Source organism: Malus domestica, chromosome 12 (assembly GCF_042453785.1).
Source record: "Malus domestica chromosome 12, GDT2T_hap1".
Lineage (NCBI taxonomy): Eukaryota > Viridiplantae > Streptophyta > Magnoliopsida > Rosales > Rosaceae > Malus > Malus domestica.
This window is the reverse complement of record NC_091672.1, coordinates 4,469,418-4,485,688: the sequence shown is the minus strand read 5'-3', so window position 1 is coordinate 4,485,688 and position 16,271 is coordinate 4,469,418. Positions and strand designations below refer to the sequence as shown.

The 16,271-nt window shown below is 41.3% G+C and overlaps 2 protein-coding genes across 7 annotated transcripts in view; one reads left to right on the top strand and one right to left on the bottom strand.

Annotated features, from left to right (window-relative positions):
- The window catches only part of LOC103449569 (uncharacterized), a 21,724-nt gene extending 12,221 nt beyond the window's left edge, over positions 1-9,503 (bottom strand). Inside the window, exons 1-6 of one of the 5 annotated variants that reach the window (XM_070810206.1) lie at positions 9,003-9,364; positions 8,783-8,877; positions 8,253-8,301; positions 8,026-8,125; positions 7,692-7,796; positions 7,346-7,508 (exon numbers count right to left, since the gene is read on the bottom strand). In XM_070810206.1, coding sequence (XP_070666307.1) covers positions 7,346-7,410 — 65 coding nt within the window. In that variant the 5' untranslated portion in view covers positions 7,411-7,508; positions 7,692-7,796; positions 8,026-8,125; ... (1 more) ...; positions 8,783-8,877; positions 9,003-9,364. Of the gene's footprint in view, positions 1-7,141; positions 7,201-7,345; positions 7,509-7,691; positions 7,797-8,025; positions 8,126-8,252; positions 8,302-8,782; positions 8,878-9,002 lie in introns of those variants that run through there. The other 4 variants (XM_008388895.4, XM_029090373.2, XM_070810207.1 and 1 more) reach the window with 4 other exon arrangements.
- LOC103449624 (DExH-box ATP-dependent RNA helicase DExH1) lies at positions 9,494-16,271 on the top strand. 2 transcript variants are annotated; one of them, XM_029090375.2, is made up of 16 exons: positions 9,494-9,823; positions 10,185-10,330; positions 10,475-10,574; positions 10,651-10,875; positions 10,961-11,056; positions 11,719-11,994; positions 12,633-12,836; positions 12,932-13,087; positions 13,327-13,419; positions 13,601-13,815; positions 14,157-14,316; positions 14,449-14,722; positions 14,799-14,991; positions 15,083-15,275; positions 15,475-15,843; positions 15,970-16,271. In XM_029090375.2, exons 1-16 carry the CDS (start codon positions 9,542-9,544, stop codon positions 16,099-16,101), a joined length of 3,114 nt encoding a protein of 1,037 aa, XP_028946208.1. In that variant the 5' UTR covers positions 9,494-9,541; the 3' UTR covers positions 16,102-16,271. The 2 variants fall into 2 exon arrangements, with proteins under 2 accessions (XP_028946208.1, XP_008387180.2); XM_008388958.4 differs by having other exon boundaries at positions 9,527-9,823; positions 10,471-10,574.

Sequence of the window (16,271 nt, the reverse complement as noted above, 5' to 3'; positions counted from 1 at the left end):
ATGATATGAGATATTCTTGCTCTAGTATAGCTTGTTTACAGAGGTATAATCGGGGGGAAAGAAAGCTGAATATTTCGAAAGGCTTCGTTGGGAGTGCCCTCTCAGATAAGAGAAAGGGTTGAGCATTTTTGCAGGTCTGCCTGTCCGTTAGGGATGGAGGTCGACATATATAGGAGTCTCCCTAACATCAAGTAATAATGCTATTCCTTTACCCTGCTTGGTCATAGCACGGTAGTGGGAGCTGCCAGCTTCACATGTTTTAACTCTGTCGGAGCACTTTGAAAACGTGGTCTGTGGTATCTGGAAAGCTGATGTTGCGTGTGAAGATTACAGACAAGCTTTATCCAAGGAGATCCAGCTCTTGAAGTTGGGAAAGTGGTGCCTCTTCGGTTTTCGAACAAGCAATCCTGTCGGGGATCTGGCCCTCGAGATTCGGAGAACGATGCCTCTTCGATTTTTGAGAAAGCAATCCTGCTGGGGGTCTGGCTCTCGAGATTCGGAGAGCGGTGTCTCTTCGATTTTTGAGAAAGTAATCATGTTGGGAGTCTGGCTCTCGAAATTCGGAGGGCGGTGCCTCTTCGATTTTGGAGCAAGCAATCTTGTTGGGAGTGTTTTTTCGAATGTGAGTAAAGGTTGGGCATGTTTGCTAGTCTACCTTGCCACGAAGCACAGAGGTTGACACACAGGGACTTTCCAATTATCCAGCAGTGGTACTGTTCCTTTACCCTCTCTTCGATTTTTGAGAAAGTAATCATGTTGGGAGTCTGGCTCTCGAGATTCGGAGGGCGGTGCCTCTTCGATTTTGGAGCAAGCAATCTTGTTGGGAGTGTTTTCTCGAATGTGAGTAAAGGTTGGGTATGTTTGCTAGTCTACCTTGCCACGAAGCACAAAGGTTGACACACAGGGACTTTCCAATTATCCAGCAGTGGTATTGTTCCTTTACCCTCTCTTCGATTTTTGAGAAAGTAATCATGTTGGGAGTCTAGCTCTCGAGATTCGGAGGGCGGTGCCTCTTCGATTTTGGAGCAAGCAATCCTGTTGGGAGTGTTTTCTCGAATGTGAGTAAAGGTTGGGCATGTTTGCTAGTCTACCTTGCCACGAAGAACATAGGTTGACACACCGGGACTTTCCAATTATCCAGCAGTGGTACTGTTCCTTTACCCTTGTGGGTAATAATATGGTAGCTAGACCTTCAAAATTTATGTGTCTAAACTTTGTTAGTGTTGTTTCTTTGCAATTCTTTTACCCTTCTTGGTCAGAGCGATGTAGCGGGAGCTGCAAGCTTCACGTGTCTCAACTTTGTCAGAGAACTTTGGCAAAGTTATCTGTGGTACCCATGAGTTACTGTTGCGTGTGGGAAGTGGGTGATTGAACAGTACGATTCATGTGCTTTCTACTTCGCCAGAAATCTTCGACAGAATGCCCATAATTTCCGCAAAGCTGAGTGTGCGTGTGACAGGTGCTGACAAGGCTGGAAAAGTAGGTGCCTCTTCGATTTCTGAGATCGGCCCTCGTGGTATCTGAGCAGCCCAGCTTTTGAGAAAGCAAGCCTCTTCGATTTCTAAGATCGGCCTTCGTGGTCTTTGAGCAGCCCAGCTTTTGAGAAACCAAATGCCTCTTCGATTTCTGAGATCGACCCTCGTGGTCTCTGAGCAGCCCAGCTTTTGAGAAAGCAAACGCCTCTTCGATTTCTGAGCAGGCGCCTCTTCGATTTCTGAAGCTTCGTCGAGTGCAGATTTTTATAGGGGGTTGACATTAAGTTCCAAAGCACACTTGAATATCCACCAGTAGAAGCTCCATTCTTGCACTTCTAAGATCTTGATTTGTCCGACCTCTTCTCTCTTCAACACCTTTGAAAATGTCTGGCCCCTCCGACCGTCGTTTTGACTTGAACCTTGTTGAAGAGGCAGCCCCGCCTTCTCCAAACAACATACGGCGCCCATCCTTCGTCTCCCCTACTGATCCTCTTACCGTTGGGGATTCCGTGATGAAGAATGATATGATCGCTGCGGTAGTGGCCAGGAACCTTCTCACTCCCAAAGATAACAAACTACTTTCCAAACGGTCTGATGAGTTGGCTGTTAAGGATTCTCTGGCTCTCAGTGTTCAGTGTGCAGGTTCTGTGTCTACTATGGCTCAACACCTATTTGCTCGAACCCGCCAAGTTGAATCATTGGCGGCTGAAGTGATGAGTCTCAAACAGGAGATTAGAGGGCTCAAGCATGAGAATAAACAGTTGCACCGGCTCGCACATGACTATGCTACAAACATGAAGAGGAAGCTTGACCAGATGAAGGAATCTGATGGTCAGGTTTTACTTGATCATCAGAGATTTGTGGGTTTGTTCCAAAGGCATTTATTGCCTTCATCTTCTGGGGCTGTACCGCGTAATGAAGCTCCAAATGATCAACCTCTGATGCCTCCTCCTTCTAGGGTTTTGTCCAGTACTGAGGCTCCGAATGATCCCCCTCCGGTGCCTTCTCTTTCTGGGGCTCTACCGACTGCTGAGACTTCTCCTAAGCAACCTTTGTGAAGGCTCTCTCTTGTTTGTTTATTTTGACTCAAGTATATGTACATATTTGTAACTTATCGGGGATATCAATAAATAAACTTTCCTTCATTTCAACGTATTGTGTTAAATACATCAAAGCCTTCTTCGCTAAGTTCTTTGAATTTTCTTTTGTTGAAGCTTGTATGTTGAAGCTTTGTAAGTGGAGATAGGTTGAGGTAGTGTTCCCTTAATTTCCCGAGTGAGGAAAACTTCTCGGTTGGAGACTTGGAAAATCCAAGTCACTGAGTGGGATCGGCTATATGAATCTTAGAACGCCATTGTGTTCTGTCCTGTGTCATATCCTCCGTTAGATCCAAGTACTCTAAGTCTTTTCTTAGGGTCTCTTCCAAAGGTTTCCTAGGTCTTCCTCTACCCCTTTGGCCCTGAACCTCTGTCCCATAGTCGCATCTTCTAATCGGAGCGTCAGTAGGCCTTCTTTGCACATGTCCAAACCACCGTAACCGATTTTCTCTCATCTTTCCTTCAATTTCAGCTACTCCTACTTTACCCCGGATATCCTCATTCCTAATCTTATCATTTCTCGTGTCCCCACACATCCAACGAAGCATCCTCATCTCTGCTACACCCATTTTGTGTACGTGTTGATGCTTCACCGCCCAACATTCTGTGCCATACAGCATCGCCGGCCTTATTGCCGTCTTATAAAATTTTCCCTTGAGCTTCAGTGGCATACGGCGGTCACACAACACGCCGGATGCACTCTTCCACTTCATCCATCCAGCTTGTATTCTATGGTTGAGATCTCCATCTAATTCTCCGTTCTTTTGCAAGATAGATCCTAGGTAACGAAAACGGTCGCTCTTTGGTATTTCTTAATCTCCGATCCTCACCCCTAACTCGTTTTGGCCTCCATTTGCACTGAACTTGCACTCCATATATTCTGTCTTTGATCGGCTTAGGCGAAGACCTTTAGATTCCAACACTTCTCTCCAAAGGTTAAGCTTTGCATTTACCCCTTCCTGAGTTTCATCTATCAACACTATATCGTCTGTTAAAAAGCATACACCAAGGAATATCATCTTGAATATGTCCTGTTAACTCATCCATTACCAACGCAAAAAGGTAAGGACTTAAGGATGAGCCTTGATGTAATCCTACAGTTATGGGAAAGCTTTCGGTTTGTCCTTCATGAGTTCTTACGGCAGTCTTTGCTCCTTCATACATATCCTGTATAGCTTGGATATATGCTACTCGTACTCCTTTCTTCTCTAAAATCCTCCAAAGAATGTCTCTTGGGACCCTATCATACGCTTTTTCCAAATCTATAAAGACCATGTGTAAATCCTTTTTCCCATCTGTATATCTTTCCATCAATCTTCGTAAGAGATAGATTGCCTCCATGGTTGAGCGCCCTGGCATGAACCCGAATTGGTTGTCCGAAACCCGTGTCTCTTGCCTCAATCTATGCTCAATGACTCTCTCCCAGAGCTTCATTGTATGACTCATTAGCTTAATACCCCTATAGTTCATACAATTTTGTACATCGCCCTTATTCTTGTAGATAGGCACCAAAGTGCTCATTCGCCACTCATTTGGCATCTTCTTCGTTTTCAAAATCCTATTGAAAAGGTCAGTGAGCCATGTTATACCTGTCTCTCCCAAAACTTTCCACACTTCGATTGGTATATCGTCTGGGCCTACTACTTTTCTATGCTTCATCTTCTTCAAAGCTACAACCACTTCTTCCTTCCGGATTCTACGATAAAAAGAGTAGTTTCTACACTCTTCTGAGTTACTCAACTCCCCTAAAGAAGCACTCCTTTCATGACCTTCATTGAAAAGATTATGAAAATAACATTTCCATCTGTCTTTAACCGCGTTCTCTGTAGCAAGAACCTTTCCATCCTCATCCTTGATGCACCTCACTTGATTTAGGTCTCTTGTCTTCTTTTCCCTTGCTCTAGCTAGTTTATAGATATTCAACTCTCCTTCTTTGGTATCTAGTCGCTTATACATATCGTCATAAGCCGCTAACTTAGCTTCTCTCACAGCTTTCTTTGCCTCTTGCTTTGCTTTTCTATACCTTTCACCATTTTCATCGGTCCTATCCTTGTATAAGGCTTTACAACATTCCTTCTTAGCCTTCACCTTTGTTTGTACCTCCTCATTCCACCACCAAGATTCCTTTTGGTGTGGGGCAAAGCCCTTGGACTCTCCTAATACCTCTTTTGCTACTTTTCGGATACAACTAGCCATGGAATCCCACATTTGGTTAGCTTCCCCCTCTCTATCCCACACACACTGGGTGATTACTTTCTCTTTGAAAATGGCTTGTTTTTCTTCTTTTAGATTCCACCATCTAGTCCTTGGGCACTTCCAAGTCTTGTTTTTTTTCTCTCTTTTGATATGTACATCCATCACCAACAAGCGATGTTGATTAGCCACGCTCTCTCCTGGTATAACTTTGCAATCCTTACAAGTTATACGATCCCCTTTCCTCATTAGAAGAAAATCTATTTGTGTTTTTGACGACCCACTCTTGTAGGTGATCACATGTTCTTCTCTCTTCTTAAAGAAGGTGTTGGCTAAGAAGAGATCATATGCAATTGCAAAATCCAAGATAGCTTCCCCATCCTCGTTTCTCTCCCCAAAACCATGGCCACCATGAAAACCTCCATAGTTACCTGTCTCCCTGCCCACGTGTCCATTTAAATCTCCTCCTATAAATAACTTCTCCGTCTGAGCAATTCCTTGCACCAAGTCTCCAAGGTCTTCCCAAAATTTCTCCTTCGAACTTGTATCCAACCCTACTTGAGGTGCGTACGCACTAATCACGTTGATAAGCTCTTGTCCTATTACAATCTTGATTGCCATGATTCTATCTCCTACCCTCTTGACATCTACAACATCTTGTGTCAAGGTCTTGTCCACGATGATGCCAACACCATTTCTCGTTCTATTTGTGCCCGAATACCATAGTTTAAACCCTGAGTTTTCTAGATCCTTTGCCTTACGACCAACCCACTTAGTTTCTTGTAGGCACATAATATTTATCCTTCTCCTCACCATAACTTCTACTACTTCCATAGATTTTCCCGTCAAGGTTCCTATATTCCACGTTCCTAAACGCATTTTGCTCTCTTGAACACTACCTTTCTGTCCTAGCTTCTTCACCCTTCCCCGTCTAATAGGATCAAAGTACTTCTTTTGTGTGTCCCGTGTAAAGTTGATAGGAGCATATGCTCCCAAACAACTTTGAGTGGAGTTGTTCGAAAAGAAGTTTCTATAGCCCCCTTGCTCATTTAACACTGCATCCGGGTGCCGATGGAGATACAGCGACCCTTGCTCACTTATCACTGTGCTCGGGCCACACAGCGCGCCACTTACGGGTGACGCCCTAGCTTTAGCGCGATTTCGTTCTGGATTCATTTTCATAAGGATTCGACGTGATCATGGAGTGCCAGCTGTCGACTACCTGACGCCCTCCCCCTCCTCCTTTATCCGGGCTTGGGACCGGCAATGTAAGATAAACTTACACGGCGGAGTTTGCCTCTGAATCAACCAACCACCTTTTTTCATTGTCCTGTGACTTTGAGTTTATGGCTGATGTTGTTCAGGGAGAAGGTATCTCTTGGGTAATACCAAAGCATTGTCTTTCCTCATCAAAGCCGGGGTATTGTTTGTCTGTATGTTTCATGCTGTGGTTTAAGTTGTTTGGATGCAGAGAAATAAAAGGATCTTCAAGGATTATGGGGGAGCAAATAAACTTCAGTTTCTATCAGTCTAATGGTCTTCTGTTTCTAATGAGTTCACACTGGAATATCAGTTTCCTTCCTTTGTCTAGATTGGAAGGCAGCTATTTGCTAGTCTGGCTGTTTTTGGTTCTCAGCTGTTGTTTGTTTTTGTTTGCTTGGGTTTGTGGTCTTGTTGTGGTAGGAGTGTTCGGGCTGGTATGCTAGACCCCCCTCTCTGTTTGCTTCTTTTGTTAATGAAGTTGAATCATTATTAAAAAAAAGTTTCAAATCTTCATCCTTTCCTGTAGAAAATCTCTAGGATTTTGTTCACTCTTTGGGAGTCTAAATATAGACATGAAATTAGTAGGAATAGTACTTAAGACTGACTGCATGAGCATGAGTTATAACCTCTAGGCAAACACGGACATTCCCAGAATTTTACAATTCATAATCCCCGAATTTCAGAAAGCATGGATTACACCCCGAAGGGTGCCCAAGATAAATCAAGGCCACCCACCAGCTTCGCAACTCACACCCAAATCAGGGACACCCTTATCTGAACATTGATATCCACCATAACACTCTTGAACACCTTGATTATGAAGCTCAATAATCCTAATATAGTTTATAAGAGAACTAAGAAGACTATTTGGATTATCAATGTTAGCTTACCTTGACCTAAGAGTGTTTAGTCTAATGGTCAGGCCCTTGGTTTGTTACCAAGAGGTCTGGGGTTCGACACCTCTCAAGGTACCCACCTAGCAATTGCTAGAGTTTCTTGCCTACCAAATGTTGTGGGGTCAGGCGGGTGGCCTAGTGAGTAGTCGGGTCAAAGACCCGGAGACACTAGATTCAAAAATAAATAAATAAATAAATAAATAAAATGTTAGCTTACCTTGTTTCAACTCCATGTACCTTGACGGTATGAAAAATACCCCTTAGTTCCTTACCTCCCTATATTTACTAAATTCAGTCAAATGTGTACACAAATTAATTTGATAAGTTTTGAGACTGCTGACCAACAGGTATAAAAGTTTTATGGCCATGCAGATTCTTCAGTCACTTTCTAACATGATTAGAAGGCCAGAAAGGTACTTACTTCTCTAAAGGTCCATCTTGATTATCATGCACTAGTAAATAATGCTTCAAAATCCTTGGGTCCATTGCCCCATTAGTAAGAAGGGAGGGCAACTTGGTCGAGTTAAAGAGGTCAACAAATCTGTTGATGGGCTGATCATCCTTTGAAGAAACTACAACGAGACCTGCAAGTAAAATCAAACAAGATAGTTACATCAGACCACCAATTAATACCACAAAAAGAAAAACTAGCATTTTGAGAACTACGATTCTGTGACTGATAGCGTGGACCAGACTTTTTGAGCTTTGTCATTAAATTGTAACTAGATAGGCAAAAGATAGGTACTTTATAAGTTTCAACATCTTACATGCCACAGGATGATCAAAAGCTTCATGGTCTGAAAAAGACACTGTATGCACAAGCTCTTTATTGAAAAACTGAAACCATGATGGTTGAACTTCAGATTCCGATACTGCAAAGGAAAGCCATAATCAATGTTAAAAATGCAGATCTGGGTAAAAATAAGCATTCATTTCAATTTCAATTGTACAACACAGGTGCAGAGAATAGCCTATGAAAGATAATTGCTCAATCAATTTCACAAAATCTAAAATTAAATATAACAGAAAATAGTTGGCCACAACACAACTCCCTTGAGAGCAGAATGTTGACCACGGATCTATATGAGGAATATTACTTACTGGATAATGCATTATCAATTTGAGGTAGGTCCGAGCACAATTCAGAAAGATCTTTCTCCGCAGCCTGGGTTATGACTTGTTTCAACCTTTCTTTTGCTACCTAGGTGACGTTAAATAATATATCTCAGGCTCAGACAGTTGAGAATCCGAGAGGAAATTAACCTTAACTATAAAACTACATATGCAAAACAGATATAATATTCAAACCCAAAAGGGCCAAAACCCACCTAAACTTCAACATGATACTTCTTCTCATTTTTTTCTCCCTTTGCTTCACTGAGAAACATACCATGATGGAAAGCAACACAGTGTACATAAGAGATAGAACCAGCCAACGAGGAACATTTAACATATAACAAGTTGGACTTGTAATTGTTTCAACTTGAGCTTAAATTTCTTCTTAATGCTTCCTCTGTGTACTCAATATCTAACAAGTATAGTCCTTTTTCCCTTTTCCCTTTCCCATCTCTCGGTTAATGTCCGTGCTTTCAAAAATCAAGTCAACTGTTTATATGTGCCAGCCTAGTAGCTTACCAATATCCACTAGTCAAATTAGTAGCCAAGAAAACTTGAGTTCAACTAACTCAAGTTTGACGCTTTCGCATATCTCTTTTCCGGGTTTTCAACTAATTAACACAATCATACTCCAACTGAAGTGAAGGTTTGTACCTTCCCAAGTTCTAATAAAAATCCTAAACTCCAATTTTTTCAGTTCCCACATTTTCACAGCAACAAAACAGCACAATCGAAAAGTTACCTCTAAGTTTGGTTGCCGAATATCGGACTCATAAAACAACCGCAACCCGAACTTCTGAAGCCTGTAGGGTTGATCACTCGCAGTCCGCACCGGCACTGAACCAAAACCGAAACACAAAAATCTCAATTTCCACTCAAATTCCACCATCAGAAACCCTAACACGCACATAAATAGGTGCATAAATTAGTAGAGAAGTGAGAAATAAGCGCGTGGCGTTCACCGTCGATGTTGTTGAAGACGCAGAAGGGCTTGAGCATTTGAACGAAGGTGAGGCCGTTCTTGAGGCAAGCTTCTTCGACGAGGGGCGTACGGAGGACCATGATGACGGGAGTGATCTCCTCCAATAACATTCTGCCAAGTGGCGTATTCGCCGGATCCACCATTTCTCTGGAAATGCGCGGTGAAATTGGCGACGGCGACTCGGAGTAAATGACGGAACTGAGTCACTCACCGGGTCGATGCGGGTCGGGTGAGTCAGGCGGGGGCTGGGCTCTCTCAGATCCCGGGCGTCAATGGAAGATCAGAGAACGAGCGATTCTGGCGGATGAAATCTGCGTAGAGAACTCAGAGAAGAGCTTCTACGACTTCGTTTTTGTTTTTGTTTTCGTTTGTTGTCCGGTATTCGGGTCGGGTAATTATTTGGGCTTTATCGGGTTTGTCGGTGGGAAGCCCAATTACATCACTTGGACGCGTGCCCGTGCGCAGCAGCGCGCACAAACATATCTGAAGTGGGAAGTGCAGTCCGTGTGTTTGTTATAAATGTCAGTGCGCTTACTCCTTGGCGCAACAACAAGCTGCCCGCTTCCCCGACACCTCCTCGCCGCGCCCAAAATCTTCGCGTTTCGCCCTGGGATCTCGACACTCGCCATGTCCGGACGCACCAACTTCCAAGGCGGTCGCCGAGGCGGCCCTAACTCTGGCGGAGGCCGCCGCGGTGGCGGTCGCGGTGGCGGCGGCAGAGGTGGAGGCGGCCGCGGCGGAGAACAGCGCTGGTGGGACCCGGTATGGCGCGCAGAGCGACTGAGGCAGCAGGCTGTCCAGGTAGGCAGTGGGTTAGATTATGTGTTTTGCTTTGGTTAATTGAAATTTGAAGAGTTTAGAGTATCTGTGGTAAATTAAGGAGTTGTCTGGTACACACTTAACTCATTGGTTTCGAAAACAAACAAAAATTGGATATAATATGGGTACCAAACAGGCCCTAATGATAATGGATATGATATGGACAGCAGATGGAAGTTCTTGATATGGGTTGCTTGGTATTCTATTTGAAACGAATTTATAGTTTTCGAAAATGATGAATGTAGCTAAATCACCTTGACTCGTGGGTTTCGGAAACAAAAAAGTTGGATTCTAGTGGATAACGAACAGCCTGTAGATGTAATGAATATGATATGCTTGGCAGATGGAAGTGCTTGATGAGACCGAATGGTGGGGAAAGATGGAGCAGATGAAGAACGGAGCGGAGCAGGAGATGGTAATTAAGCGTAATTTTAGCCGGAATGATCAGCAAATTCTATATGACATGGCTTATCAACTGGGGCTTTACTTGTAAGTAGCCTCACTATGACATTATTTCGTACATTTGGTGTGCAATGCATAGTCCTCTTATTTATATTTTGGGTAAAAACAAAGCTGCTTATTAGTCTTACAATTTCATTTTTTGCATGTTTTTTTATGCTTGGGGAAAGAAAGCCATGCATACAATAAAGGGAAGGCTTTGGTGGTCAGCAAAGTTCCATTGCCGGACTACCGGGCAGATCTTGATGAGCGCCATGGTTCCACACAGAAAGAGGTACGACTTTACTTAATGGGCGTTGGTACAATGCTTCAAATTTGTACTGGAGTATTCATTTTTGTGTTTTGTACAGATTAAAATGTCTACAGAGACTGCCAATAGAGTTGGGAGTCTTTTGCACAGCTCGCCGTCACAGGGGGAAATATCTGTCAGTGGGCCTTCTGGGTCAGGGCAGGGAAACAGACAAACTTCAGCTAGCGTAATTACGAGTAAACCTGTAGCCCAGTTAGAGCCTGATAATGTTAATGAGAAAGAGAAACTCAGCCTTCAACTTAAGGAGAAACAGGAAAAAATGAAGGTACATACATGCATATCATACTTCTTGTTTCGTTTAATGGGTTTTGTTGGGAGATTTATCCGTGCTATTGCTTACTTATGAGCAGGTGAGCAATAGTTTAAAAGCAATGCAATCGTTTCGAGAAAAGCTTCCTGCTTTCAAAATGAAGTCCGAGTTTCTGAAAGCTGTTTCAGAAAATCAGGTGCAATATTTTGCCCACTTTCATTTAAAATTCTCCTTTTTATCCAGAAACTATGCAAGTTGAACTCTTGTATGAATTGCTATTTATGATGTTTATTTTAGTCTAAACGGAAAAAATATGGTTTGAACATCTTCTGCACAGAGAGAGAGAGAGAGAGAGAGAGAGAGAGAGAGAGAGAGAGAGAACCTAATTGGGACACTCTGTGAGTTGCATCAGATGAAATTCATTGGTCAGTGTATTTGTAAATATACAACACCAGTTCGAGATAGCTTGGTATGGCTCATGATGCATATTGCAATTTTGCAATGAATCCCCAGATGTGTGTACAGCTTACTTTATGTAAATTTTAGGGTACACTTGTCAACCTTCCACGATAATTTGGCATGAAGATACACATTTATTTAGGTCAAAATTTGAAAAGCATTTCTTAGATGTTTGCTAGGAAGAATAAAGGATGAAGGTGGAATATATCAACAGTATTGACTAGGTGTTCATCATTTTAGTTGATCTTGATCTAGTGGTCTATATTGGTCTGATGACTAGGTACTTTTTACAAATATGTTCAGGAATAGAGGTTATGTTAACTGTTTACCATATAACTGATCCTTTTTTCCAAGATGCCACTAATTTGCTTACACTTCTTAAATTTGTTTACAATCCAGGTCTTGGTAGTCTCTGGGGAGACAGGTTGCGGAAAAACAACACAGCTTCCGCAATTTATTCTAGAAGATGAGATCTCACGTCTGCATGGTGCTGATTGCAACATAATATGCACACAACCTCGTCGTATTTCTGCTGTATCTGTTGCAGCTCGTATATCCTCTGAAAGGGGAGAGAATCTTGGTGAAACTGTTGGTTATCAGATCCGTCTTGAATCAAAGCGTACTGCTCAAACACGACTGTTATTTTGCACCACTGGAGTGTTACTTCGACAGTTGGTAATATGTTTTATCTGTTATGTTTCCAACAATTGGTTTAGACTGGTATCCTGATTAGTCCTTGTTTTCTTCCCTAGCTAGCCTTCAACAACGTATAAATATGTTTTTTTTTTTAACTTCCTGACTTGGAAGTTGCTTGATGTGTAGCTTGATTCAGTCCTTAGGTTTCTGTTTGTTCTGAGACCTTGAGATAAATAATTGTTTAGATCTCCCCTGGGAAAACAAGTTGTTTTTGTTTATTCACGAGTTATAATTTTGTGCATCCTAGCACTCAGAAAAGTAATGTTAAAGTGTATAATTATACTTCGCAAAACAATGGTGATTGTTGGAACATTTGTTAGTCCATGTTTTAGAAACCTCTCCCGTTTATTTTCTGTAAAAGCTATCATCTAGGGAATATTTTTCTAGTTTTTATAATTAGTTCTAATGATTAATTAGTTCTAATGATATTGGTAGTGGTAACAATTTTGTAACATTTAATACATTCTAAGTTACCTTGATATACTCTTTAAGTTAGTGCTATATCATTGATGGTAATATGCTTGTATTCCAATGGCACCATTATACATGCAATCTTTCTAATCCATTTAATTTATACTATCCGTGACAACTCTCTTGTATTTGATGTTGAACTACAGGTTCAAGACCCAGAATTAACGGGCGTGAGCCACTTGCTAGTTGATGAAATTCATGAAAGAGGCATGAATGAGGACTTTTTACTCATAATTTTGCGTGACCTTCTTCCTCGGCGTCCAGATCTACGATTAATTCTAATGAGTGCTACCATCAATGCCGACTTGTTCTCCAAATACTTTGGAAATTCCCCAACAATACATATACCAGTATAATTTTCTTCTTTTTCTTTTGATTTACTTGAATCTTTTGAGTTCAAATTTAAGATACATGTTTAAATGTTATTGTTGTTGAAAAATGGCAGGGATTAACTTTTCCTGTGGCAGAGTTATTTCTTGAAGATATTCTGGAGAAAACTCGTTACGCTGTCAAGTCAGAGTATGACAACTTTGAGGGGGGAAATTCCAGGAGAAGGAGACAGCAAGATTCCAAGAAAGATCCTTTAACTGAATTATTTGAGGCAATCCAGCATTCCCTTATTATTCTCAATGTCCTCATTGAAATCTACCTAATTATCTTCTAGTACACATCTTTAATACTTGTACATGTTTAGAGAAATGATACAGCTCTTGGTTCATTAAAATATTTGACAGCATAGACTTATAATCAAAAGAATGTCTGTGTTTATAATTTTTAGCTTGAGCATTTCCTATATTGTTTGTGTTAAGTAGTTATGAGGATAATGCTTTGGACATGCAGGATGCCGATATTGATGTTCAGTTCAAAAATTACAGCACAGCTACAAGAAAGTCTCTTGAAGCTTGGTCTGGTTCACAGCTTGATTTGGGGCTGGTAAATCACTTACTTTAGCACCCGCATGTCTCTGTTGCTTTGAAGAATGTGTTGCATCTCACTCTCTAATGAGCATATGCTGTCATGCTGACGGAAGTTTTTCTATGTAGAAAATGAATTCTCGTCCTTTGTTAAAAATGGATAAAACAAATTTGCATTCAAATCATCATAACTTTTGTAGGTGGAGGCGACAATTGAACATATATGTCGCAATGAGAGAGATGGAGCAATTCTTGTATTCCTTACAGGCTGGGATGACATATCAAAGTTACTTGACAAAATTAAGGGAAATAGATTCCTTGGAGATCCCACAAAATATATGGTTCTTCCCCTGCATGGGTCAATGCCTACCGTCAATCAACGAGAGATATTTGATCGTCCTCCCCCTAATAAAAGGCAAGCATGTAGTGTTGAAAGAATTTGAAGTTCTATTCTGTTTAGGCATTGAGATTCATCATTTGATCTTATCTTCTATATTTCATTTTTTATCTCCATGTCCTTTGGACCATATGCTCTTGTCTATACAATTAAAAATCATTATGCTTAGTGTTTTCTTCAGTTGAATCAATTGTTTGAACTGATTGAAAATGAAATATGTGCTTTTGTTGTGAGCTAACTTGTTGGTAATCAACATTACCCTGCATGATCCATATTGTTATATTTTATTAAGACCTCCTTAATCTTGTTTACTTCACCTGTTTTCCAAATATTAAATTTCCTTGTATTTATGTTTTCAGAAAAATTGTGCTAGCAACAAACATAGCCGAGAGTAGTATCACCATAGATGATGTTGTGTATGTCATAGACTGCGGAAAGGCAAAGGAAACCAGTTATGATGCTTTAAACAAGTTGGCTTGTCTATTACCTTCATGGATTTCAAAGGCTTCAGCACATCAGGTATAATTTACTAGCAGAAGTAAGAGAATATGAGGCTTTGCCTGTATTTTGGACTCGCTGAGACCAAGCCGGAGCCATTTTATGTTTGGCTAAATGAGCATTAATTTTATTGCTATGGTGCAATGATTTCAGAGGCGAGGGCGTGCTGGCCGTGTGCAACCTGGAGTTTGTTACAGACTATATCCGAAAATGATCCATGATGCAATGCTCCAATATCAATTACCTGAAATCCTCCGGACGCCTTTGCAAGAGCTATGCCTCCACATCAAAAGTTTGCAACTTGGAGCTGTTGGGTCATTTTTGGCAAAGGCACTTCAGCCACCAGATTCTCTTGCAGTTCAAAATGCAATTGAACTTCTCAAAACCATTGGAGCTTTAGATGACACAGAGGAGCTTACCCCGCTTGGTATGTATCACTTTATGCAACTTATGTCTCTACTGAATATCTGCTCTGGTAGTTGACCAAATATCTTACGTAACAGGTCGCCATCTTTGCACTCTACCATTGGATCCAAACATTGGGAAGATGCTTTTAATGGGTTCTATATTTCAATGCCTCAATCCTGCTTTAACAATTGCAGCTGCTCTCGCTCATCGTGACCCATTTGTACTACCAATAAATAGGAAAGAGGATGCTGATGCTGCAAAGAGGTCCTTTGCGGGTGATTCTTTCAGGTACAGCTCATTAAACTGAGGCATATTGCTGAGTGTTACAAGGTTGAGCTTTCCTCTATATTATTGTATCTGTTTATTTATTTTCTTGCAGTGATCACATAGCTCTTGTGAAAGCTTTTGAAGGATGGAAAGATGCAAAACAAAATGGAGCGGGAGAAGGAAAGTCGTTCTGCTGGGAGAACTTTTTATCCCCTGTAACATTGCAGATGATGGAAGATATGAGGATCCAGTTTCTTGATCTATTATCAAATATTGGCTTTCTTGACAAATCCAGGGGTGCTAATGTAAGCTCCTTTAAGGGCTCGTTTGTTAATCGTTTTATGTTCTGTTTATTTGCTGCTCTTTTTCCTAATTACAAGACAATATGGAACAAATTTTACATAAAAATTGACAAGTTTAAAATTGATTTTCAGTTTTCAGCTCTAACTTTTAGTTCACTTGGATGATGTGCAATAACTAAATATAACATGTGCGTGCGGGCAGGCTTACAATCAATACAGCCATGACTTGGAGATGGTGTGTGCGGTCCTGTGTGCTGGGCTCTATCCGAATGTCGTTCAGTGTAAAAGAAGAGGAAAGCGGACAGCATTCTATACTAAGGAAGTCGGTAAAGTTGATATCCATCCTGCATCAGTCAATGCTGGGGTTCATTTATTCCCTCTCCCTTACATGGTTTATAGTGAAAAGGTGAAGACAACCAGCATTTACATCCGAGACTCTACGAATTTATCAGATTATGCTCTACTTCTATTTGGTGGTAGTCTTATCCCTAGCAAGACCGGGGAGGGCATTGAGATGCTTGGAGGTTACCTTCATTTCTCTGCATCAAAGAGTGTTTTAGAATTGATTCGGGTAATGGCTCTCGAGATCTTATGTTAAACCATCACTTCTAGAGGACGGTAGTTGCTCCTACACTATTTTATTTGGATAGTGAAAACAATGTTCTGAATATTTGTCTTTCGTTGTGGCTTTTTGCAGAAACTGCGTGGTGAACTTGACAAGCTTTTGAACAGGAAGATTGACAACCCAGGATTGGACATCTCCAGCGAGGGAAAGGCAGTTGTGTCTGCTGTGGTAGAGTTGCTGCATAGTCAGAATGTACAATATTGAAAACTTTGTTCCTTTTGGACTGTCACAGTTTTGGTAAAATTTTGTCTCCCATTATGTAATGCAGATGTAATTTTTTTTCGTTTTCCATTTGAATGCGCAGCTTAATTTCTTGTGATGTCTTGTATGACGAGTCTTTAGAAAAAAGTGGCTACGAAGTAATCGTTTTACCA

What these genes read in the sequence shown, in the direction of transcription:
- LOC103449624 (XM_029090375.2), top strand. Translation starts at nt 9,542, where the DNA reads ATGTCAGTGCGCTTACTCCTTGGCGCAACAACAAGCTGCCCGCTTCCC. An exon ending in CCCCAACAATACATATACCA is followed by an intron (nt 12,837 to 12,931) that starts GTATAATTTTCT and finishes GAAAAATGGCAG; the next exon opens with GGATTAACTTTTCCTGTGGC. An exon ending in CGTCCTCCCCCTAATAAAAG is followed by an intron (nt 13,816 to 14,156) that starts GCAAGCATGTAG and finishes TTATGTTTTCAG; the next exon opens with AAAAATTGTGCTAGCAACAA.